General features: G+C 46.8%; 2 protein-coding genes across 2 annotated transcripts in view; one reads left to right on the top strand and one right to left on the bottom strand.

Annotated features, from left to right (window-relative positions):
- The window catches only part of CLUH (clustered mitochondria homolog), a 34,819-nt gene extending 25,680 nt beyond the window's left edge, over window positions 1–9,139 (top strand). Inside the window, 20 exon segments of the mRNA XM_032707146.1 lie at window positions 378–462; window positions 1,034–1,101; window positions 1,103–1,151; window positions 1,153–1,187; window positions 1,525–1,571; window positions 1,574–1,612; window positions 1,615–1,660; window positions 1,765–1,849; window positions 2,416–2,449; window positions 2,452–2,540; window positions 3,037–3,061; window positions 3,064–3,157; window positions 4,510–4,598; window positions 5,387–5,440; window positions 5,443–5,525; window positions 6,700–6,773; window positions 7,332–7,347; window positions 7,349–7,403; window positions 7,406–7,458; window positions 7,460–9,139. Coding sequence (XP_032563037.1) covers window positions 378–462; window positions 1,034–1,101; window positions 1,103–1,151; window positions 1,153–1,187; window positions 1,525–1,571; window positions 1,574–1,612; window positions 1,615–1,660; window positions 1,765–1,849; window positions 2,416–2,449; window positions 2,452–2,540; window positions 3,037–3,061; window positions 3,064–3,157; window positions 4,510–4,598; window positions 5,387–5,440; window positions 5,443–5,525; window positions 6,700–6,773; window positions 7,332–7,347; window positions 7,349–7,403; window positions 7,406–7,458; window positions 7,460–7,501 — 1,162 coding nt within the window. The 3' untranslated portion in view covers window positions 7,502–9,139.
- A 1,920-nt stretch (window positions 9,140–11,059) lies between these two features.
- Window positions 11,060–25,548, bottom strand: part of PAFAH1B1 (platelet activating factor acetylhydrolase 1b regulatory subunit 1) — a 29,251-nt gene continuing 14,762 nt past the window's right edge. The window contains 13 exon segments of the mRNA XM_032707341.1: window positions 11,060–14,517; window positions 15,732–15,888; window positions 16,514–16,525; window positions 16,527–16,611; window positions 17,989–18,222; window positions 18,927–18,948; window positions 18,951–19,028; window positions 19,893–19,928; window positions 19,931–20,079; window positions 21,308–21,501; window positions 22,492–22,566; window positions 24,045–24,129; window positions 24,550–24,759. Coding sequence (XP_032563232.1) covers window positions 14,444–14,517; window positions 15,732–15,888; window positions 16,514–16,525; window positions 16,527–16,611; window positions 17,989–18,222; window positions 18,927–18,948; window positions 18,951–19,028; window positions 19,893–19,928; window positions 19,931–20,079; window positions 21,308–21,501; window positions 22,492–22,566; window positions 24,045–24,129; window positions 24,550–24,581 — 1,233 coding nt within the window. The 5' untranslated portion in view covers window positions 24,582–24,759 and the 3' untranslated portion in view covers window positions 11,060–14,443.

The following is a 25,548-nucleotide window of genomic DNA, read 5'->3' as shown; positions in this document are numbered from 1 at the left end:
TTTATGGGTTTTAAATGGAAAGAAATTGGGCAAAGAGCAGGAGGGGCAAGTGTATGTTGGAAATTTGGAAATGAGATGAAACCTATGACACAAAGGCAGCTGGGAAAAACAGCTCACTCCTCACAAAGAGCTGAAGGCATTCAGCCACAACGGCTGCAGTGAGCTTTGAGGAGAACACGGGGGGGGGGGAGATTTCAGTAAAAGCACTGCTGTGCTCTGTAGGCTTTCAGAGACCATGGGCAAGCTCTGCAGTGTTAGTCATTGGTTTCAGTTAGCACCTGGCTGTAGAGGGACCTGTGCCTCAGGTACCCATGGTGGAGGGATGTACTTGAGCAGAAACTCACCCAAAAGCTGAAGCTTGTATGTGCTTTCTGCAGTGAGAACGCTGACCAAGCAGCTGAAGTGTATAATCTACAGAAAATCACCCTGCTCCGTGAAATCTCCCTCAAAACTGGAGTCCAGGTAAGATCCACATCCCCCCTCCTTCCCATCGTGTTCTGTAATGAGGAACACGAAGAGTAAGTGTGACTGTGCTTGCAGGCACAGTGTGAGCCCCGAAAGGTCTTTCTGGTGTTCATGGTAGAATACAGGTCCCATCCCTGGGAAAGAGATTTCTAATCCAGCTCCTTCTTAGGGTAAGGTTGCTGGCATCTCCCTTGGAAGAACTGCTGTAGCTTGCTCTGGCTGGCTCAGCTTCAGTTCATGCACACACAGGTTCCACGCATCTCCAGAGAGAAGCAGCTCTTTGGCTGAGCAGAGCAGGACTTTGGGGCCTTGCTTGGAGACAAGGGTTTCCTTCCCCATAGCACTGGTTTTTCACTGCTCTGTGGGGGAACAGTGGGATGGGCTCCAGCACTGGGTGCTGCAGTGCCATGTTGCCACTGCACACACGGTGGTCACACTGCACCTTCGAAGCTCTGTCCCAGGTCGTGGTGCAGGAGATGTGTTGCCTGGAATCCACATGCAGAATTGTCTTCTTGCCAAGTACCTATGGAAGTGGTGACCGTGCCCTCCCCTCTTTTGATTGCTCCAGATCCTGCTGAAGGAGTACAACTTCGACAACAGGCACAAGCCCACCTTCACAGAAGAGGATATTCTCACATCTTCCCCGTAGTGAACACGTAAACCCCAAAGCCTCCGATGCTTTCCACTTTCTTCCAGAGCGGGCAAGCACAAGGTTCAGCAAGGTACAGACAGACCTCATGTGTCTCTGCCTCTCAGGGCAGCCACTGATAATGGGGGGAGCAGATTGTGTGAGGCATGCCACCAGTACAACCCCTGCCCACCCCAGTTTGGTAGAGAACCTGGTCTCCAAGACCATCTGGAAGGCTCTTGCTGTAAAGCCCCCAGCAGTGAGCAAGGATGGGTCCAGGGCACTGATCTCCTTCCCCCCAGGTTCTGGTCCTTGCACAGGCAGTGACCTATGCTGTGTATGCCACTGCTGTTCCACTTCATGGGCAGCAGGTCTCCAGCATGTTAGGGGTTGTTTAACATACATATCTATGTGGATACACCTTCTTTCAGGTTCTTAAAGGAGGGCTGTGAGCTCATCAACGAAGCCTTAAACCTGTTCACAATGTGTAGGGTGCTATGCATGTAGAAATCTGTGCCTGCCTAGGCTGCTAGCTCTCTCAACTATATCATGGGAGGATTACTCAGAGTAAGCAGGGGCTCTAAGAGAGTCTCCTTAGTCCTCTCATTCCTTCCCTATCTTGCTCAAGCTCATGGCACAGTGTGACCTGCTCTGGGTTCTGTTCTGTTCAGGGCCTTAAGCAATCAGCAGAAAGCGGTGCTAATGAGCGAGAGGGTCCTGGGCATCGAACACCCCAACACCATTCAGAATACGTGAGTATGGGGAGCTGGGGGAGCAGCAGTACCTCGGGGGCTGGCTCGTGAGCCTCGTGTCTGCAGCTGGAAAACAGATGCAGTTCTCCTCCCTTCTGCAGCGTTCTTCCCAGAATCCTCCACTTCCATCATCTCTTAGGATCCTGCAGACTGAACAGCTGAGCGTGGTGCATTATAAACATCCTGTACGCTCAGTAATTGTCCTACTGAACCTGGGGTTTAGTGTTTGTCTGCTGAATGTTTATTAGATTCATTAATTCTGCTGGCTTTGGCCCTGGGCTTATGTCAAAAAAATGAGAAAGAATCCCCCCCAAAAGCACAGTCAGAATATCACATACATACAAGTCAGGTTGGAAATATTCCACAAGGGATGTTAAGAGAAATTGAAATAAAACACTCAATAGATAGCTTCCTTAGTGCTTGTGACACTCAGTGGGGCTGTGGGTCAGCCAGCAGACTTGGACTTTTGAACTGGCTGAAGTCTTTTTATTCATGTGCAGCTGAGGAAAGGAGTGGAGAAGGAGACATTAGTTCCTTGACATTAATGCTGGGTCCCTTCTCTTGTCCTAGATGCACCTGGCTCTGTACTGCTTTGCAAACAGCCAACCTCAACAGCACTGAACCTGCTGTACCGTGCACGCTACCTCATGCTGTTGGTATTGGGGAGGATCACCCAGAAATGGGCACTCTTAGATGTAAGTAATCTGTTAATAGTCTTCAAGTTCCTAATCTCTAAGAAACCTCTTGGCCTTTAAGATGCCCACATGATGGCTTTTCAAAGCAAACATTCAGGCAGTGCTTTCCTCCCTGGGTTGTTACCAGTTGGTTCCATCAGATGAAGGAAAAATGGAATTTGGCCCTTTAGCTGGAAGGGTCAGCTTCTGTTGCTGGAGCTCTGGGATACTGCAGATGGAGGTTTCAGCACCTGTAATCCTCGGGAAAATTCCTTAATTTATATGTTCTTGTTGCCCTGGCATAAACTGGGGGGGTTCCTTACCTCCCTTGTGCCTGGCTTGCTTGGGTGGAGTTCCCACGGGATGGATGGTCCCTGTCATGTATTACTGCTGTAGGGACATTGCTGGGGGCTGCAGCCCTTCTGGCAGTGACATACCCGGTGGTCCTGCTGTTCCCAGAGCAGGAACGGTAGTGTGAATGTGCCTTTCCCAATGCCTGCTTGCCTTCTCTGCACAGAACAACATCGGCCTGGTGCTCCACGGGTCATGGAATATGACCTGTCCCTCCGCTTCCTGGAGAACGCATTGGCCATCAGCTCCAAGTATCACGGCTCCAAGTCTTTGAAGGTTGCACTAAGGTGAGGCAGGGTGGGGTGCTGGCTGGGTCACGCTGTCAGAGTGAGCAGTCACTGAGTGCGCACTGGGAGGGTCTGAGCTGTAAAATGGAGATTCAGTCTCATCCCAAGAGCCAAGGCATGTGCAGCATCCAGTTTGTAGTTTCGAAGATGGAGATCCCTTGTTCTTAAGTTAATTGTGGCATCTGCTGTGATACTGGCTTGCCCCCAAAATCAATCAGTCCTTGAGGACTCCCAGTAGAAAAAACATATGTGAGTAGTGAAGGTTGGAAAGCCAGGCTAAGGGAATTACACCAGGAGCCAGGGACCCACAATAAATGCTAGTGTTTAATTGTTCCAGCCCTCGGGGAGGGATCTTTAAGAAGCACTTAATGTGCTGTGTGTCCTTTGCCACAAAGCCCTGTATTTGAATAAAAATCCTGAGCGCTTCCATGTGTTCCAGGGGAGCTGGGAGCAGTGGCACCTTGAGGATCTGCTCCAGTGCCTGCTGCTGCAGTGCTGGATGCCCTGTCCTTGGTTGCAGAACTGGCTCACTGTCAGCCAGGCATGGCCCAATCCCAGTTCCCACTGCCACATCACAGCCATCTGTTTCTCTGTCAGGGTGTGAAATCACCCTCCCTGACAAAGTACCTGCAAGAGCCTGCCTTGTTTTCCAGTGGCTGATGGATGTCCAGACTGGAGAGAGCATCCTGCGGTCCCTCAGGGGCACTGGGATGCTTGAAGAGATTCATCCCCTCCCACAGAGTAACACTGCCAAAACCAGCAATCTCTTTTTCATTTCCAGAAGTACCAAGGCCAACAGTCCAAGCCAAGTCAGCTCTCCCACCTGGAGAGAGCCCAGGGGACTTAGTCCCAGCTCTGCCCCAGCTTGCTGTGTGTTGCTGTGCTGGAAGGGTTTTAATTTTGTCTGTGAATAATCAAGCAATGCAGACATCTACTTTCTAAGAAGCAGAAAGACCCCCTTTGGAAGGGTGAGGGCTTGGGGCTGCAGCCTTCCTCTCCAGCTAACAAATCCAGCCCTGAGGTGTTCCCATGTATGTGCCGTCTCCCTTCGGTTCACTGCTGTGGCCTTCAGCTTTCCTGGTGCAGGAGGAAGATCCCCCCAGTTCAGTCTTACCCTCTGTAGGTCACTCCTCAGCATTCCAAGAAAATCCAACCCAAATGAGCATAGCATAGGAATCCCTAGCCTAGCTGGGTGGGGAGAAGTATCTCCCAGGGTGCTACATTCAGTCTCTTTTCAACACTTGTGTTTGGGCTAAAAGTCTTAACCCACTGATGTTACAGTCATGCGTGCTGCAGCACAGAAATGTTTCTCTCCTTCGTGAAGTGCCTTTCAACCCTTTTCCTTCCCTCAGCCACCACTTGGTTGCCCGAGTGTATGAGAGCAAGGCGGAATTCCGGTCGGCTCTGCAGCACGAGAAGGAAGGCTACACCATCTACAGAACCAGGTGACGAGTGGCCACGCCGTGCACTTGAGTCCTGTCACTGCAGGGCCAGACTGAGCAGTCCACTGCAAACCAGTGCCCAGCTGGGCCTCAGGGAGGCCTTTCCTGGCATTTGCTCAGAGTTGTTTGTAGGAATCCTTGTAGGGCGGGGCAGAACTGCTGCCCCTGTGCAGTAAACCTGCCTGCCGCTATGCCAGAGTCTTTGCCCAGCTTCTGCAAGTGTGTCTGTGCTGTACCTGTCAGTGACAGACACTTCTGTCATGGCACAGCCTCACGTTCTGGTGGCGCTTGGAAAGAACTGGCCTGTTCTTCCCATGTTTGCACCACCAGTCTTTTAAATACCAGCTCCAAACTGGTTTGGTGGTGGAGCTGTCCTCATGGGCAGTGCCTGCTCCCACTCACAGCCCAGCTGCTGCTCAAGTGAAACTGCTGCCCAGCCCAGGGCTGTCCTGAGCATGTCTGTGGCTGCACGTGGTGACTCAGCGCTGCTCAGCTGGCTGAAGGCACAGCCTGGTGCGGGGAATGCTGGAATACTGCTCCTGGAAGCACAGCTCTGTGCCGGGAAATGCTGCTTACCCAGCAAATGTGCTCCCACTTGATTGGAAATGTGGAATGGTGATAATAAGGCTCCCAGAACTGTTTGGTTGATTTTTGAATGTCAAGACAGGTGAAATCCTGTTCCGCTGAGTTCCTGTAGGGATGCTGAGCTGGCAGCACCCAGGAATGTGCCCTGGGAAGGGTCCCTGCTCTCATTGTGATGTTGAACTGTTTTTTTCCCTCCTTTCCCATCAGCTCGGTGAACACCATGAAAAGACCAAAGAGAGCTCCGAGTACTTGAAATACTGACACAGCAAGCTGTCGCTCTGCAGCGCACAATGAACGAGATCTACAAGAACGGCTCCAATGCCAACATCATGCCACGGAAGGTAACCTGGGAGCAGTGGGCAGTGGGCCGTGCCAGCAGGGGGTGTGTGTCCAGCTGCTCCTGAGGGACACAGAGAGTCAGGAGGGGGCAGTGGCTATGCCAGGTCAGATCCTTCCTGGGCAGAGGTCCCTGCCAGGGCAGCAGCTCGGACACAGTGCGGTATCAGCGGTGTGGACGGAGCACCTGTCCCCTCTGAGAGCGCCTTCCTGAGCTCTGGCTCTTTCTCCTGAGCTCGGTTGGACACAGGTGATGCCATCACAGGGTGCCCTGGGAAGTGGTGGGGATGCAGGGACAGCTCTGGGGCAAGAGCCTGGCACAGCTCCACACAACCCTGCCCCGCTGCTGACTCACTGCCTGGGGGCAGGTTGCTCAATGCAGAAGAACTTCAGTTTCCTCATGCTAAGAAATGCTGTCATCCTTCACCGGGTGCTTTGTTTCTCCTTCCAGGGATGTTGTGGCTGGGGAGGCTGGGCAGGGAGTGTGGGGTGGAGGGGCTGTGGGGGCTGCCCTTGCCTTATATGGAGCAGAGTGACTGGCCCTCTTGGCGAAATCCAGCTGCTCCTACCTGCCTGTGCAGCTGACAGAGCACCCCAGCCCTGCAATACCCGCTGACCTGTGCAATGGGCGCTCTCCCTGCCAGGCTGTACTCCAGTAGGTTGGGAAAGAAGGTTCCAGCTACAGAGCCTCCCGAAGGGCAGAGTGGGACAGTGCTCTGTGGGTAGGTTTTCTTCTCCCTGTGTAGAACTGATCAGACCTGAGGGTTCATGGCAGTGAAGGGAGCACAAGGACCTCGAATTGAGTAAAGAGTCAAGTCCAGGGAATGGGGGCCAGCAAAGAGGCTCAACCCATAAAAACAGCACTAATGTTTTTAACCCTTGTTACAGTACCTGAAGGAGGGTAGAAAACCCAGCACACGTTGAAGTGGCACTGTATTTAACTGAAGTCATGCAGGGTTCAGCGGGAGCTCCTGCAGGGACTGGTGGGGAGCTCTAGATCCTGCTATTCAGCTTACTCATGTAAAGAGGTAGATAATACAAATGATGCCACTATTGCCAGCTATTCAGGTGTCCATATGACCCTGAGGTTCTTCTCAGCTGTTGGTAATGGTGTCTGGACTTGCTCAGAGTCCCTTTCTGGATTCTGACTCCTAAAACTTCTTTTCTCTTGTGATGTAGTTCACAGCTCCCAGTATGGCCAGTGTCCTGGAGCAGCTCAACATTATCAATGGAATTCTCTTCATTCCACTAAGGTACAGTGATTCTTCTGGGGTTGCCATTAGAAATCATGTCGTTTTTTTGTATTGTCTTTGTTCATGAGAGAGCAGAAACCAGCTTCACAGGATTTATCTAGCCAAGATCACAATAGCAGGCCCTGATTAGCATCATCAAAACACTATAAATAGCGGACTCTTAGATTATTTTTGTTTAATTATATAAATTGTCTCACAGACTTCTAGTCAAAAATTTGATGGGGGTGGTGGTGGAAAATAGATACCTGAGCTGAGATGGTGTTGTTCTAAAGGCTGTAATAATCACTGATGGTAAAAATGCAGCAGCAGGAGGCTGTCTGGCCATCACTGAGATTGAAACCCCTGCTCTGCCCAGCCCACTGATGGGTACATCCTGGTGCCTCTTGGATCAAACCCAGCCACCGAACTGGGTCCTGGCCGTGCTCAGGTGTGGCTGAGCTGTGGGGGGAGGGCAGGTGCAAGGAGCATTTCCTCCTCGTTGAACATGACCTTGTCCCTGTGCTTCACCATTTCCAAGGCCAGTCTAATGTCTGCTCCCCTTCCTGCTTTCCCCTTCAGCCAAAAAGACTTGGAGAAACCTTAAAGCCGAGGTGCAGCGACGCCAGCAGCTCCAGGAAAGCATGAAAAGTGGGGACAGCTGGAAGCAGAGGATAAAGCTGTGGAGGAAAAGGAGGCTGAGCCGAGCAATGCCTTCTGTTGCCATCCCCTTAACACAGAGCTCTGCTTAACATGTACCTCGCTTAAAAAAAAAAAAGTTTAAACCACCCTTTTCTGAATCTGGCCTGGGGGCTTCAGCTGCCCTGGAGCAGCTCCTCCTTTTTGACAATGTTATTGCACTGGTACAATTAATACACAATGCAAAGAACTAATCTGAGCATGTAATCTTCCTGCCCGAGCTTGTGTGTGCCACGCAGGGAAGTGGCCGGAGGCAGCACAGACCCGTCTGGCGCGCGCGGGGCCGTCCTGGCCGTGTGTGTGTCCGTGTCGTGTGGTGTGCAGCAGTTATTTCTACTTTGTACATATGGATTCCAAATGAACTGTCTGGAGGGATGTAACATTTCTCAGGTCATTTTTATGTTGACTAAGGACACTGCTTTGCTAAACCAGTACAGAACCAGCCCCAGTTCTTGCTCCGCGTTCTTGTAAAACGTGATTCCAAGCCAAAAGATTGATTCCCCACCCCCCCACCAGTTACTATCCCAGTTTGTGCTAAGAACAGCCATATTTGTGTCACTCAGATGACTGAAGCGTGTGACGTGTGGAAGTGGGAATGTACAGCATTTTCTACATCAGGATATAGCCATGGGATTCCTTTAAAAAACCATTTTTTCTACATTGGTTGGCAGTTTAAGCAATTCAGTGGGATTTGTAACATTCACATTCTAATTTTCAAGGTAAAGATACAGATAGATATATACATAGATATATATAGATATATATATATATATGATATTCACCGTTCCACCTCTGCGCTGCTTGCCGCTGAGTACCTTGGGATACTGTATTCAAAGAGTGAGGGCTTGATGTTTAAAAAAGCGCACAAAATTCCATTGCAGTGGAAACCCCAGGCCTCGGAGAGGTGGGAATGCAGCAAATTAGGCTGAGCTAAGGGGAGTGAGGAGGGAATCGTGGCTCTATTACGGGTGGGGAGAGAGGGGAGGAAAAGTCAGAAATAAGAGACTTGGTCTCATTTGCAACAGCAGCTGTGACAGAGATCAGGCCCTGAACCTGACTAATAACCACCAGAAAGTACCAGGCTTTAGGGAGGGATTTAAATACAACCTGAAGTTCCCCCACACTGAAACCTCTGGCAAACACCTCCTTCTCTGGAGTTTTTTGCACGCTGGTTTGGGACTGGCACCAGGAGCTTCCATTGCTGGCAATGGATGGTACTGAATGGCAAGGTGCCACTGAGGAAACCCTCCTCTCCCCTCCCCTCACACATATCCCGTGGGGTTGTCACTGTCCCCAAGCAAGAAGACTGTGGCTGCTGCAGGCCCTGGGTGCCGACAGAGTTGAATGTCCTGTTTTCCAAGCACTGAAGCTGCAGAACAAGGGCGGGCCCGGCGCTGCCGGTGCCCAGCCTGTCCCTCCCTGGCGTTGTCTGTCATGGATCGTGCCCCGTGCTAACCCGCGCTGCTGCTTTTACTGACCTTGGGAGCCAAGTGCTGTCCCTGTGCTCTGTACCCTCGTTTCCTGTCCAACCTTACAGGTATTTGTAACTCGGGGCGGGGGGGAAGAAGGGAGCAGCCTCTGAGGTGTTGGAGGCAACAGTCTTCACTGCAATGAACTTGCTCCTATTAGAAAAATTCTGAATTTCCTGGAAAGCAATCAATAAATTACTACAGTGCATCTTTCCTACAAGATTTTTCTTTTACTAGTGTCTTTCAGTCCATTAAAAGCTTTTTAAAACTATAGTAGGTACTTTATTGTTTCTTTACAATTTGGTGCAAGGTACTGGTACCAGCACTGGAGCCACCGCTCCTGTTTCCTTTGAGCAGAAGCTGGGGGAGAGAACAGGTCCTGTGAGCTGGAGGCTTTAAAACCTGTCACAGCCCCAGCACCCCCAGCCCCGAGGGGCAGGACCCACCCTCTGCTGTCAGAATCTATCTATGTTCATGGAGAGAAGTCACTTCTCCCTCCTGCTCCAGGGAGAAGGGGGAGCAGGGACACGGGGGCTCTGGGGATGTTGTGGCCATACGAAATGAAGCCAGAGGACACAAGGCCTGGCTACTGAGGCTCCAGGGCCAAGAGCTCCAAGAGCAGTGCAGGCTGGTAAATAACTGCATTTACCAACATCTGTCTGTACCTCTCTTTACCTCTTTTGGGGTCTGGGTGTTCTCATTACTCTGTTCACAAGTTCTTAAACAAATGTAAAATCGGGCTCAAATGAGCCCTGGGCCATAGCTGGACCAGAGGTGGGCAGAGTTCAGCCCTAGAACAGCTTACCTGCTAAGCTCGCTCCTGGTTCGTACAGTACGTGTAGCCCACCTCACTCAGGTCCAGCCCAGGCCTTCACTGTCACAATCTGGGGAGAAGCCTGTGCACCCAACCACATCACACCCACCAGTGCCCCAAACCTCTACATGTGTCATTTCATATTCACCCTGTCAGCTGAAGATGTTTTTAATGCCCATCAGAGCTGTATCAGGACTGGAAACAGCAGTGAAAACAACCTCACACGCCCACAGAGCTGCTGTCACACTGCATGAGCAACAACTCACCGAGCTGAGGGGGAAATTCTTCAACTGCCCAGATTGCTCTTGGTAACTCACACCTGAACCTCCCTTGGGCTCCCTGTGCTTGCAGACACACAAGGCCTTCCTTCTCTACCCCTCTTCCCAAAATCCACCTGTGCCCCGTCACCCCAGCGGGGATGGCTCTGCACATGCTGGCTCTGGCAGAGCCACAATTCAGTTGTTTTTCCCAAATGCAAGTGGCTCTCCTCCAACTGTCCATCCTGGGCCTGTTCCCACTGACAAGTACCACCATACAAGCTGCTTCCACAGAACCTCAACTGGTGGGAGTGCCCTTTGTTTTCTCCCCACATCAAGCCCAAGGCACATCTGTGCTCTTCCATCAATGAAGATGTGCCCATTTCCAGTTCAGGTTACTGACCCATCTCTAAGCAGCACTTGAGACAATTAAGGCCAAATCACAGAGAAAAAAATCAAACCAAAGCACCACCAGCTGCAAGACCCCAATAGCAGAACAAATGTTTTCAGAACTATGGTGCCTTGGCTTTCCAGGTACCCACCTCCCCTGTGCCGGACCTGTGCTGCCTCAGGAAAGCCGAGCGATCACTCCGAGGATTCAGGGCGTGCACGACCACCAGCCTCAACAGCTCCAACAGCGAGTGCAGAGCAGTCAGAGGCAGCTCCTGTTGGGTCTGCAGTAAACAGAGGGTCAAGGTAAGGAGAAACCCAACCGACCCAACCCAACCACGGAAGGGCGGTGCTGGGACAGCCCCAAGGGGGGGTCCCTCGTGGCACAGCCAAGCCATGGTCCCACAAGGCTCTCCTGACCACCTGTGAGACCAGCTTGGCCCACACAGAGCACTTCCCATGGCACCTCACTGTACCACATCAAACAACAAAACCCTCTCACCACTCCAACTGCCACCAACCACCTCAAACCTGCTTCCTTGTCCTCAGGTGAGCTCCTCAAGTAAAATTAAAATTAGAGCAAAGGCAAAGCAGGTGTGGAGCAAATCTGAGGGTGAAACACCATAGCTTTTCTCAAAATAGTTTTAATTCTTGCATCCAAGGAAACAAAACCACATCTAGTTTATATGCATTAATAGTTTACCAATTGTACAATAAGATTTTTTTAATATGCAGAAACATGAATAAATTTTGTTTTACACAGTCTGAGAGCACAAATCTTACTGTAAAACACAGAGCAGTATTATATACATTCCTTTACCAATTTTAATTGTGTCAATAGCTTCAGTTAACTCCTACAGCTAGGAACTGTTCTCTCCAATTGCAACCTCTAACCAGTGCTTGAACAAACATCTGACGTTTGCCTTCTCCATGTTGGAATCACTCTACATTGTGAGGATTTGCTAACTTCTCTTCAGAATGAACTTGGGGAAGCCTGAGGGACAGGCAGGACAGGAAAGCAGCTACTTACATGACACAGTGGAAAGATAAAAAGGCCAATTAAATCCAGTTGTGACTTGCAAATCCAACGCGATCTCCCCGCTCCCCCCCGGCCATCCCACCCCTCTATGCACGTGCTCTTGCTACAGGACTCTCGGTATTGATTTAATACACGGACATTATGTACAGCTGGACACAACAGCTCACTCCAAGGGCGCTTTTCCTTCACTCAACTCAGCATTTGCAATATTCAAATCATTAAGGATTACCAAGCCACCACTGTCTACAAAAACAAAGTATATTTCCTTTTAAACAGCTCTCAGGTGAGTCAGGAGCTTGTTAAGTGATTTCTCAGGCAGTTCACATGGACAGGAGCAGGCAGAGGGCAGGCAGGGGCCCCATGCCCACAGCCCCCACTCCTACCAGCTGGGGTTGTTTTCCTTTCCTCAGTGCCCCGGGCACACATTGGTCACACCACACACAAAAAACAGGACGGGTTTGTTTCACCTTCTAAAGTGCAAGATGCTATAAACCATCACTTCCAGATTCTGTCTAAACCACAATAAATGTTGCACTTTTCAGCCCATGTGGCACGGCCCAGGCTGGGTTAAGCCCAGGGGTCTGCAGCGGCTCCCTGGTAACACAGGCCAGAGGTGGGTCCTGGGAAGTGTTGCTCATTTTAGTCAGAATGGCCAGACAAGCAGTGAACCTCTCGAGCCCTCCAATACATTTAGTTCATACTGACCCAGTAAGCTCATTGTTGTAGTTCTGATCACAGCAAAGGCACAGCACGAGCCGACAGAAGCAGTGGGGACAGTTGAACAGCGGCGTCCAGAGCGAGCCGGGAACCCTCACCCATGCGGTGGCTCTCCCTTCCAACCAGGGCTTCAGCTCTGGTCCAGTGGGGACCATCCCTGAGATCATTCCTGCAGCCCCAGGAGAAGGCTCACTCTGCAAGCAGCAGTGACCCTGGGGCTGGTGTGTCCTGGTAAGTGTTTGCTTGCTACAGGAAAAAATGCAGTAGACAACTTCCACATCACAGGTACCTTTAATTTCTCATTCAGGTTGAGTTATGTACATGAGGGTGGTTACTTAGACTTAAATAAGTTCTAGGTCCTACCAGGAATTAAACAGATGTTATTAATTTACAGTTGCAGATGCATGGAGGGATTTAAGATGCACTACTTGTGTAGCTGGAATTCTCTAATAGGACAAAAAGCAGCAAATGTTTTCCAGTCCAAGCAGCTAACAAACAAAACAGACTTTATTCGGGCATGCTTAACTGCAGCAACACACACCAAGAATGACAGAAACCACTGGATTTAAGAGATTAGCCTGATCTTAAACTGGCTCTGAAAACCCCCACATCAGAACCCTGGTTCCTCCACCCCTTCCCAGAGGATCCCACACCCCCATCCAGCTCCTCCCACACAACAACAGGTCCTTCTGGGGCAACTGTGGAAGTTCTTCCCCCACCAGTGCAGTGTGTTTGCCCTCCAGCCCACCTTAAAACTGGTCAGGGACTCTCAGCTTTAAAAGGGACAGGTTAAAAGCCACGGATTAAACCAAAGGAATAAAATAAGCACAAATTCACCTGTTAAAACATCAGCCTGGTTCTTCATGTGTTGTCAATTTTAAAGTGGATTTTTAAAAAGACCTGGTTAGTTTGATAAGTATTGTAATTCTTTGTTATCTACAATGGAATCTGTCACAAAAATGCTGATTAAAATATTAATTTATAATATTTTCATTCACTTCAGATCAAAATATGTAACTTTAGGGATATGTAAATCAAAAATTGTGTACACCAAACAACATAAATACTAATAACCGAGCTGGGCTGGTTTTGCTGATAGGATTTGGGTTTGGTTTTAGTGTTTAGCATCATTCCCACAGATGGGAGTGGGCTTTGTTCAGGTGTTTTTCTTCTAGAGGCCTGTATGGATCTGACCTGCCATTGTTAGCTGATTCTCAAGGTATTTAGTGCTTCCTTTAAAGCATTTAAATGCGGCAGCCCAAGGTGTTCTCCATATGCAAACCCCAGGATGTTTTATTGGAGCCACATTGCCAAGGTGAAGATCACCTCATTGTCAAAGGGTTTTCAAGGAGGCATTAAGGAAACTTTTGTATACCCCAACTTCCTGCCAGTGAATGAGGGAAGAGTCCTTTGATCCTGCTGTGTAATAGGAATTGCACATCTCTAACAAACATGGAAAGCAAACAGCAAGTTGGACCATGGCAGTCATTTGGGAGAGGAAGCTCTACTGGAAACTGGATCACTAAACTCTAGTGGGATGGACAACTCCTCCTGGAAGTTTGTCTAGCATAAAAAAAACCAAACAAAAAAACCATTTAAACTTAGTTTAACAGCACAGCTTAACCAATGACCAAATAAAAAATAATACATTTATCACATCAGCTGCTAAGATTGTTGTCTTATTTCAGTTTACAGTCAGTTCTATAAATATACCAACCCTTGCGTGATAGGAGGCCAAAACAAGTGTTTTCTGTTGATTTGGCAAATGTTTCATGACAAATATTCCAGAGTTTAATTTATTTCCATTAATTACATATAAGGTTCAGAAGATTCTGAATTGCAGCCTTATTATCTAGTATTCTTAGAGAAGATTTATTAAGCACACTTAAGTGATGTTACATAGATACACATTTCTGAAAGAGCCCTACAAAACTTTTCCCAAATGAGGTCACCAATTCAGGCACCAACAGACAGCAGAAAGAAAACCAGGTAAATTATCCAACATAATGACACTGTCAACTATTCAGTTAAGTGCCCTATTCCAATCATCCCACTTCTGCCTTCTCAGGTCTGATGTGACCAATGCCAGCCCATGTTCTTAAACCTATGGTACTTCTAGACAACGTATGTAAATTTACAGTATACAATTTGGATTCACCATGCATGAATACTTTGTGTGTAACATTTAATAAGCTCAATCTACATCCAGAATAATTTACATGAAAGGACAATATTTATTTAAACAGAGCTCAATGGGTAACCATGGTATCTGAGTGCATCCAGAGGAAAAGGGGTCACTGTGAACTCCATCAGCGGCACTCCCACACTTTTACTGTTTGATCTACACTCCCAGTCACCACGTACGGGGCTGTCTTGTGGAAATCTGCCAGGAGACAAAAGCTCACATTACCAACGAACCCAAAACTTCAGCATTGCCCACTCTTACTGAATGGCGCTGATTTTTCAAAATAATTCCACCAGCTAAAGGCTAAACTCCAAAGCTCATTGTGGCCATACTTCTGCAGGCAAATTCTCTCATGGTCTAAGTTTGTAAAGCGTGAAAATCTACTTTCAGTTCAGCTATAAAGGAGCTTTCATGCAAAAGAAATCAAGATAAAGTTACAAAATATCTCATACTGATAAAACCCTTCAATCCTACCCAGAGACAGCACTTCAGGTATTTAATAAGAGGTGTTCCCAGAATCAGGAAACTTGAGTTTTTCTTTCTGCTGCAGACAGTACAGTCTGTGAGCCGGTATTTAAAATGTACAGTGTACTGTTCCTCAGGATATCCCAAGTATTTGTATATAGAAATCAACGTGGGCTGGCTCAGAGTCAGGACAGGGAAATTTAAGCAAGAGGAATCAGTCTCACTGTAGGAAGGCTCAGCTGTAACTGAGGCAGCCTGTTCCAGATTTAACCAGGCCCTGCTAAGGGTCTGATGTTCTTCAACTCACACTGTTCTTCACCCCGTTCTCATCAGCTGTCCTCAGCCATTTCAGGGGAAGTCAAGTCCTGCATTTAATTAGACTTGCCAGTTTGGTCAGGGAACCTCAGCAGCCAGCTCCAGGCTCCCTGCTGAACCAAACTCACCCAGCTCTGCTGAAGGAGCTACAGACTGCCAGGGGAAACACAGAGGAAAAAAAAGCAGAGAAAACTCACAGCAAAGGCAGCTTTGCTGAACAAGAGAGGGGCTGGTTTGTTCTGGCTTCACCAGGGGCAAGGGGAACTAATGTCTACCAAGATCTGATAACACCAACCAAGAATGCCCAGGAATTCAAAGTAATTTTTTTCTGTTTTGTGCACACCCCCCCTGTTTTCCTTTTGCTGGGCAAGCACTGGCAGTAGAGCACTCTCCAGACCCCTGCACACTCTGGTGACAGGTTCCAGAACTCCCTGGCAGTTAACATCCTTATCCATGTGCAACACTGGCAGCAGAAGCGGAAAAATCCAGCACCAGTCCAACTCCTCTCTGTCCTATTTGATTAACACATACAGAGCACAAGGCACCACTAGAGCTCAGAGGTGAATGCCAGCCTGGTGCTCAGCTGCAGCCCTGGCTCTGCCCTGGCAGTGAGCACGGGGAGCAATACGTACCCAAAGAGGTAACAAAGTGTTCGTAGCGCATTCAGAGTTTCATGCATCGCTTGTTCTTGAAGTCCCAGACACGGAGAGTCTTGTCATCAGCACAGCTCAAAATAAACTTTCCCCCAGAATGGAACAGGACACCACGTACCCAGTTATCATGGCCCACCTTGTGCACAAGGAGAGATCAGTGAGCAGGTGCAGGCTGAGAGCTGAGCATCCCCCAGCTCACACCAGGCACACCAAGGGACCCCGCCCGGCCCCGCGAGGACAGCACTGAGCTCCTGAAGCCCGCTACTGCTCAGAGTTTATCTCCATTTTCTATTATTACACCTCTATCAGCTCTCTCAACAGTCTGTGTTTCCTGTCCTTGAAGGCAAACAAACAGCAGTTCTCATGTGATCTGCACCAATTCTGCTCTCCACTCCCAGCACCACCACCCAGAATCCCGGCTGCAAACAGCAGGCTATGGCCTGCGGGAAGTCCCATACACGGGAACAACATAACATTTACAGAAGACAAATTCAGACCATTATCAAGCATTTCTGCAGACAAACCAACACCACAGAACCTACACCTCAGTACTGCATTCACCCTGTGGGTTTGGAGATACTCAGTATTTCGTAGCAACAACATCTGAACCTATAGAAGCCATTAAAACTGTATTTCCAGCATTTGCCCTTATTTCCATAACTCTGGCTTCTCTTCAAACATAACATGCAAGATAGTACATTTCATTAAAACTGTTTTTACGTACGCTGCTATAACTGCCACAAAAACACCAATGGACTTACAAGTGTCATAAGGGCACATGCCAGTGCTAATGTCCCACATCTTAATGGTCTTGTCTCTGGATCCAGACAGCAGAAAAGGCCCAGGCTTGCCAACTCTTCTTAGTCTACAGAAAATTATGGTTTAAGTTATGGCATACATGGGATGGATGGGGGACGTGGAGGAAGCAAGAAGATCCCTTCCCAGTGGTATTGCTTAGTACCAAAATCAGACTGTACAAGAGCTTATAGGAATAACCCACACTGCCAAAGCTGGGTCACAGGCATTGTACTAATGCTAGGAGATTTACACAAAAACAGGAATTAAACAATCTGTTAAAAGAAATGGTGTACATCCTGCTGATGCCACAAGCCAAGCAACACTTTGAATACACACTTGGCTCCTGCAAGACATCCTCTGTTAACAGCATGCACAGCTTAAGGTCCCACGTCTCGGGACCAGCGAGGACACAGCTCACGCATACCTCTGTATTCACATTCCTCATAAAACATCCTGCAACGAGGCAGGATGAAGAACTTCTGAGAACTTCTGACTGCGAGGTCACTTCTGTGTGTGCCCAGGCCCCGGCGTGTCCAGGGCCGAGCTCTCGGGGCCACACCTGCCCAGGTGTGCAGCGAAGGTGCTGTGCCCGCTCCCGCCAGCAGGTGGCAGGGGAGGCTCCGCCACAGAGCCCTCCCGGCAACAGAAGGGACACGCGGGATTTGTTTGAATTACTTATAATTAAAGATTATAAGGATTTTAAGGATTCAAGTAAAATTTGACTGAAATAACCTGTAAAACCTCATCACTAGACAAGTCCCTGTGTTCGGTGTAGCTACTTCTCCCTTGGGTGTCCATGCCCTTTGGAGGTGCAGGGTGGGACCGCAATGCCAGGGGACCAGACTAGAAATGGGAATAATGTCCAGTTCATTTCTTCTATACTTGGGCATCCTTAGGAGGAAAGTTTTGCTGGCCTTTAGCAAGCCTTTCTTAAGGCTCACCAGAAGAGGTATCTGTGGTCACACAAATGGGGATCATTAGTTATGGAATGCTTTCTCCCATCAATAACTGTGCAGCAGGACACAGCAGTCAGAGTTTGATTCCAGCACAGTGCACCCAAGGCACCTTCATTCTGCATTTCTGACTCCTTCCTCCTGCCAGCTTCCAATTGCTAAACATCCTATAATCTTCACATTCTGCCAGAGCAGCTGCTTCCACATTTTTTTGCTGCAATATAGTGTTCCCATTCTCACTCTTCCCAGAACAGAACATCTCTCTAAAGTTCACTTTCACTAGCACAAAGGTAGGTCCTACTGATAACACAAAAGCTGTATCCTGTCAAGCCAAGAAGGGGATTAACTGCACACCAAGATGCTCAGCCAAAAGTACCCATACACCTGCTGTTACCTGCCAGCCCTTTGAGCCCAAAGCTCAGTCAGCGCTACACAGAGCGGGGACAAACATCTCCCCGTGTGTGCTCAGGTAACAGCCTGGGAACGTTACCTCTGATCCCGTAGCTTCTGATATGGTGGAGTAGGAGCTCTCAGGAGCCCAGGAAATGCATTCTACCACATGCTCGTGCTCTCGGAGCTCAGCTTTGCATTCCTTCGTCGCTACCACCACACGCGCAACGGTCTGGTCGTTGGAGCAGCTGGCAATCAAGGTGCCGTCCTGGTTGGGCCGCACCATGCGCACCCATTCTCTGTGCCCCGTGAAGGTCTTCACGCAGTAACTGTGCGAGAGAAACCCACAGCACGACTCAGCCACCAGCCAATAACACATGCCTTACATATTTGAGGACACTTGACCTACTCTTAGTAGTTAAGATAAAATATTTTAGTACACACGTGGCTGTTCTGGCTGGTGATGGACAAGGCCATGAACAGTTCACGGAGAGAAAAACTGACATGAGAAGAAGTGATAGCTAAGAGATGACAAATCCTTGTTAAGGCAGAAAGCAGGAAGCTCAGGGGAAATAAAGTTGACACAACTACTTGCATTAAATGGGTATTTTAAGAACAAGTAGAGATTTACAGGGTCACTCAGATATTAAAGAGACAACTGATGAATGAAACAAGAAGACAACAAAAAAATAATCAGGATACACCTTGATGCGTGTCCAGAAAGGTAAGAGAGATGCTCCCTCTAAAACTCGTGGTTAACCAGAGAATTTGTTTTCCTAACTGGTCCTGAGTTCTATACTCATAGCTCCCAGAAAGACAAACCTAGTTAGTTTAATGAGTCAGTACTAACACCTAAACACCTGTGCCCAACGACTGAGGCAGAATCCTTCAGTGAATTACTCTAAAGGGGCACATCATTATTCCTTAGTTCAAATAATGTCTGCTGACATTCGGATTCCTGTGGCCCATTTCTACACAATGTGCTTTCTGCTCACTTTGTTCCAGTGTTGCTGTTTGCCCAAAAGTGCACTACCCTGTCTGGACTTCCCACATTTGATAGTTTTATCCCTCGAGGCAGAAACTATATGATCTCCGTTGGGCATGATGGCTACTGAAGAAACATTATGGTCATGACCTAAAAACAAAATAAAACCTTTATTAAGTGACACTGGTAGAGTTTTCACAGCACACAGGACTTGTCATTTCTTTATCTTGGGAAAGTAGCTACAGCAGCAGTGCATGTTTTATGGAATAACCCTTTACATCTAAAGCTGGGGTTTTATGAAATACTACATTTTTAGAATCCACACAGTCCAAACACCGAGCATCCTTTAAAGTTGCTTTCTGTTTACTTGGGTACATCTATGCATGGGTGTTTATTTTTGTTAAGTCTCAAACATTCTCTATTCCTACTCACCACTCCTCCAAGATGATACTAAAAGCACGAAAAACACTTTGTACATAAGAGTATAAGATAAACATTTGCTGTCATATTAGAATCTTACAAGTGTGGTTGTTGCACTTTCCCTTTTTCCTATGGCTTTTGAACCCAGTGCAAAGGGCAGTTTCCGTGTGATCAGACACAGGCAGCAGCCACAACTCCTGTGGCACAGATGGCTCCCCTCCTGCAGCCCTGCAGCAGGGACACAGAGGGCTGAAGGAGGCAATCTTTCATTGATTTGAAGGCAGTTTCATTGCCTAGTAAGCATTTAATCTTAGTGCTAAATCCCTCTAACTGCCATTTCATTTCAGAACCCTTATGGGATGCTTCCCACAGCATCATGCATAGCAGATCTGAGATGCTATTTCATTCCACAGGTCTCACATGTATCCCTAATTTACAGAGCACTCAAAGCATCAAAATATCCCCCCCTCTTTCTTTTGGACAATACTCTGGTTTACAACCCCTTTCCACATCAGCAGTTTTCCTGGATTAAAAAAAAAAAATAATAAAAAATCTCACTTTACAGACTGCTAAATCAATCCCTTTATACCTTACCATGCATAGTTCTGATGCACTCAAAGCCCTGGAAATCCATAGCTTAATGGTCATATCAGCAGAACAGGAGGCCAAGAGTTTGCCAGTGTGGTCAAAGGAAATATCTTGCACAGAGTCTGTGTGCCCCTTCAGGGTTCGCTCAAAGTCTCCTGTCTCGTAATCCCACACCTGACAGGGAACAGAGGATCTGTTAGCAGCAGCCATTACTCTTTGTATTCCTCCCAGCCTCACATTTGCACTCTGCAGGCCAGTCTGACACCTTGTTCATAATTAATTGAGCAAGACACAAAGACAGACAGCCCCAAAAGGCTTAACAGCACAGAAAAACAAGCATTTTTTTAATGTGATTTTGTTACTTATAAATTAAATGAATTCATGCATTTTGAAAACTGCTTTTCAGTTAACCTTAAAGCACTATAAACCCAGCAGCAGAACAAGTTCCATTGTATATGGAAGTCTTAACAACCAGTACCCTTAAAAATTAAGATCAATTTCAAAAACATTGGCCAGAACAATCCACTTTGTTTTTCTTCACTGTTTTTCTCCATCTCTTCTGTGCCAGCTCCGTAACTCCAGCAATACAGCCCACTTTCAGTTGTGGGGAAAGGATCCTCTAACATCCCCCTCACCGTTGCCAAGCTTTACTGTGGCTCCAGCGTTCACTGGCTTTCTTCAGAACGGAACAGCAAATATTCTGCATACCACAGAGCAATACTCAGAATGCTTTGGGTTAGGAGTGATATCCAAACCCCTCTGAAGAGCTTGATACACACACATTCAGACATTCACATTGCTGAGAAATTAAACAAATATTTGCAGTTAATACTGCAGGAGAGCATGAAGTCCCGTTCTCACCTCCTAATTAAGTCAGTCGCCTATCATCTAACCACAAACAAAGCCTTCAAAACAAAACGAGCTCTTCCAGATTTTATTGTCTCTCAAGCACAAAATTGAGAGATTTCATTTTAAATTATATCCTAAACAAACAAAAAACAAACCACTAAAAACACCCAACAAAGTGGGTATTTCACTCATAACAGAGTGAAAACAAAGCTGATTAGGCTCCTCCACAACATTCATCACACACGGAGCTGTCGCTGTTTCAGCTGGCCCTGTTTGTTTGCTGCAGAAACAGGAACAGGTTAAAGTCTCTAAATCCACATTAGCTTCATTTTTCCTTCAAGCCAAAGGATAGTAATATACTCTTGAAGACATTAATTGACCGGCATACAACTAAAACTTGTAGATTATAGAGGGCACCATACTTGAAGAACTGTCCCTACCGAAGCAGAACCAGGAACAAACAACCTTCCACCAGTCCAACACGTCCAGCCTGACACACTGATGTCACCTATTACACAGCTCTGACTTGCTTAGTTCATTTCTCCAGAATACACACATACCTTTATTGTGGCTCCTCTGAAGCAGAGACCATAACACTGAAAACTGGATGGAAAATGACTCGAGTGACAGGACTCCTGTGCCCACTCAATGCATACTTCTCTGGAGGACGAGGAATCCACTCCTTAGGGTCTCGTTTCTGACCAAGAGGTCCACCTGATGTAAATTCTTCCTTAGCTTCATTCAGCTTCGATTCTAATTCCATTACCTAAGTGCATGAATTTTAAAGAGACTGTTCATTTCTGGGTTTATACAATTCACATTCTTGCATTAATAATCCAAATCACAACTGACTCAAACTCACAGTAAAGCAAAGACTGCATGGACCCAACATGACTACCAACATTCAGCAGCACTGGTGTTTTTAAAAATTAAACCTAAATTAATCCTTTATAGTTTATTCTTTAATAATTTATAGCTCATTCTTTAATAATTTAATCATTAATCATTTATGCTTCTCAAATTCCCAAATATTTTCACAGGGAAAAAAAAGTTCTACAAAATCCCCTGTACAAATACGTTTGAATTACTACTGTGCCACACTACCTAAGGAGGTTGTGCTACAGGAAGGAATGCTCCTGCTGCAGGAGCTGTGACCCCCATGGTGCTGCATGGCCATTAACCAACAACAGAGGCACTGGAGGGCTAATAGACCATCACTGTATTACCCCCCAGGAGACAGGTCTGCATTGTTAACACACTGATTTTAGGGGGGTTTTTTGCTTTTAATACCCTCTCAAGCCAATGAAGCACGACTAAAAAGAGCTTTGTAGTGTCCACTTGCAGCAGAATCCCCCACTCTAATGCACTGGAGCTAATGGCTCCTTCCTCTCGGGCCAGGCCAAAGACAAGGGGCAGCACTGATCCCTCTGTGCTAACCCTGCACACAGCTATTCCAGCTCCCACTCACCAACTGCCTCCAGGCACCTCTTGCCTTTTCAGCTTCAGGACTGCACATGCAATCCATAAACTGAAGCCCAGTAATTTTTACAAAGACACTGAGAGGATGCTCTGCCAGCGCTGAGATAGACAAAACATTTCCTACAACATGGATTCAGCTATTTGCCTACTCAAGCCCTAAACATTCATCTTCGAGGCATCATTGTCTTACCACTGCATTTGTCTGACAAGGAAAAATATGGAACATTCTGTTCAGAGCTAACTTTTTATACAAATAAATCATCAGATCTCCACGTACCTTCTTTTGTAATCTTATAACAGATGTCCATTTTTTTTCCAGAAGTCCAGCATACTTCTTATCTAACTCTTCATTCTGAGGAGATACATTTAAATGAAGAAAGAGGAAGAAAAGCAATACATAAAAACAAACATCAAAGGCACAGAAGAGTAACTAAATGCTGCACTTTCTTTCCATGTACAAAATGACAATTTCATACTAGAATCCTAAATTAGATGCAGAATAACACAGGCATGGGGAAATAGCAATGCCACGGTTTATTCCATGAAAGATAAAAGCTCTGAGGACTGGCTACCTTGGTCAGAGGCCAGATGTCAACCTACTACTTTAGGAGTGCTTGTAAAAGCTGGAGTTATCTGCATGAATAATCTATACAAAAAATTAATCCCTCTTTGCAGAGCTACACTTGAATCCTTCCAAATTACTCAAATAATTTCAGCCTTTAACTTTTCTTTTTCATTTAGTACAGCCCCCTCCAATTCAGATTTTCTTGCAAAAAAAGTCATGTGAAACTTTTAGCAACAGCATTTCCTCTTTCCCTCAGGACCATCTAACCTATTTAGATTGCCTTCCTAACCTTTGGGAAGAGGAAACTTAATTAGGTTGATAGATAAGGCAGATAGGGGAGTGGTATTAGGATTTTCAATTATAAGTATGGTATTTCAATTTGTCATTTCTACTTATTTATTAGACACTGGAAACAGACTAGAGAAATTAAGTCAAACTTCAACCACGCATTTTGGGAAAAGAGCAATGCAAGATCTGTAATAGAGAAAAGGTACAGATTTTTCCAGAGTCAGCACACAGAAGTTTACTGCTCAATCTAGCTGTAGCCAGATGCAATGCACATCCTATGCTAACAGGCAGCAGGTTAAAAATGATACCAACAACCATCTGTGACAAGGCAAGTCAACAGAATGAAGCTGTGAGAAATGAGTGCTCTGAGTCACTGGCATCCACACAGTCTGACCAGAACCCATCAGTCACAGGCTGCTTTGGGTTGGAAGTGACCTTAAGGCTCATTTTGTTCTGCCCCACTGCCACGGGCAGGGACAACCTTCCACCAGGCCAGGTTGCTCCAAGCCCCACCCAATCTGGCCTTGTTGGATGATCAACTTCTATGAACTGTTTTGGCCTGCCCTCCTACTGCAGTTACCCAAAGGGTACACAACAGACTCAGGCAATGACTTAGCTCCTGATGCAATTCCAACCTCAAAAGATTTGCTCCGTTTGATAAAGGAGAGCACGAAAGCAATCCAGTTTTGTCTTCCCATTTCTTAAACATTCCCAGGTGAAATCAGTCTTCAGAGCTGCACAGTCTCAGACCATTTCAAATCGGTTACAAACCATTCACTCAGAAATGGCCAAGTCACCCAATGGTTATTTTTTCCCTTTTCTGGCAAGGCAATAAACTGTACAAGTTCATCACCTCCAGTTTTAAAACTGCCCGAGCAAACAGGTAATGGACAAACATGCTTGAAACAGATGCAAATGCCATAAAACTGACAAACTCTGAAATTAAAATATAGATGAAGAATCTTGTTTGAACTCACCACATCTAACTCAGCTTCCTTTTTAAAAACCGAATACGCCTCCTCGTAGCCATTGGAACGGAGGTAATCTGCTATCGCTCGATTTCTACAAACAACATTAAAAATGCAATTTAAGGAGTCAAAGAAAGATTGTCATCACAATGTAGCACTTCTGGTCAGATCCCTGTCTATGTTCTGAACTGAAATAGCAAAAAACTGTCATAATTACTCAAGAAAAAAGTAGAATTCACAGATCAGTTTGCAGCATATATTGCAATGTGCTTGTCATAAATTGAGGAATTCATTTTTTATGCCATTATAACTTTGAAAATATATTTCATCATTTCCCAATTCTATTATCAAATACCAGCAGTTCTATCAAAATAAAGACTAGAGAGATCTAACCACAATACACAGTACATGATGAGCATGTGAACAAAGCAACTCTAAAATGTGTTGGAAACAAATGTTAATAAGTGAAATTTAATAGAAATGCAACACAGACTTAAGACCCATGATCCCTTACAGTTCATCTCGTTGCCTTTGTGACAGCACCATCGTGGCTGAGATGTCAGGTTAACGTGATCGAGCAGCGGCTTCTCCTCAAGAGCTCAAGTCTTAGGAACCCGGGATCCACAATTCAGTCTGCCACAAAGTGCTTAAATCACACGTATTTTTCCAGACGTGAAATCCAATAGGAAATCCAGAGGCATTCAACACAGAAGATTCAATCCATCTACAAGGAGGAGAAAGAGAGAGCATTCATTTCCTTGAAACAAGCATTCAGCAGGCAGCTCTCTTGGATTTACCTGAGCTTAAAGACCATGTCTCTAACCCAGCATGGGGCCCTTGCAGGTACAGTGCTGCACATTATAACAGACAATGACTTTACCCACTCCAGTAACACCACCCAAGGAAGTTAAAAGAACCACGTACTAAGAGATGATACTTGCCTTCTTTTCAGTCACATGTTAACATGGTTTACCTACAGCTAATCTTTCATCTTGCCCACATTTAGGGCACAGCAAATTTTTAAACAGCTCTTCAGTCTTATCAGAGTGGCACCATTACCAGGGTGCCCGTTACTGCAGCTGGGCTAAGGCAGTGGTGTGATCACAACACATCTGGCAGTGCCAGTGATTGGGATGTGGCTGAAATCCGACACGTTTGAGATAGTTCAAAGTGTTGTGGCTTTCAAAACTGACTCGTTTTTGCCCACACACACTCCTTGGTATCCTGTGATTCAGTAACATGAATGCAGCATTCTCAGTGCACAACCTGCTTCAACTTGGCAGCTTCAACCTCTGGCACAGCAACATCACCAAACACACACTGGCAGCACTGCCTTTGCTCTCCACACTGCAGGGACCTTGTGTGAGCACCACGGGAAGTGCTGACATGGCACTTCTTGCACACCTGGCAGGTGCCTGACAGAACTCATCATTCACTCCAGCAGTTCAGCAAGTTTGGTCAAACCATCCTTCAGCACCGAGATAAACTGAACAGGCCACATGCAGAGGCTCAG

This window comes from Chiroxiphia lanceolata, chromosome 20 (genome assembly GCF_009829145.1).
Source record: "Chiroxiphia lanceolata isolate bChiLan1 chromosome 20, bChiLan1.pri, whole genome shotgun sequence".
NCBI lineage: Eukaryota > Metazoa > Chordata > Aves > Passeriformes > Pipridae > Chiroxiphia > Chiroxiphia lanceolata.
The sequence above is the reverse complement of the archived record's forward strand: the minus strand, read 5'-3'. Positions and strand labels throughout refer to the sequence as shown.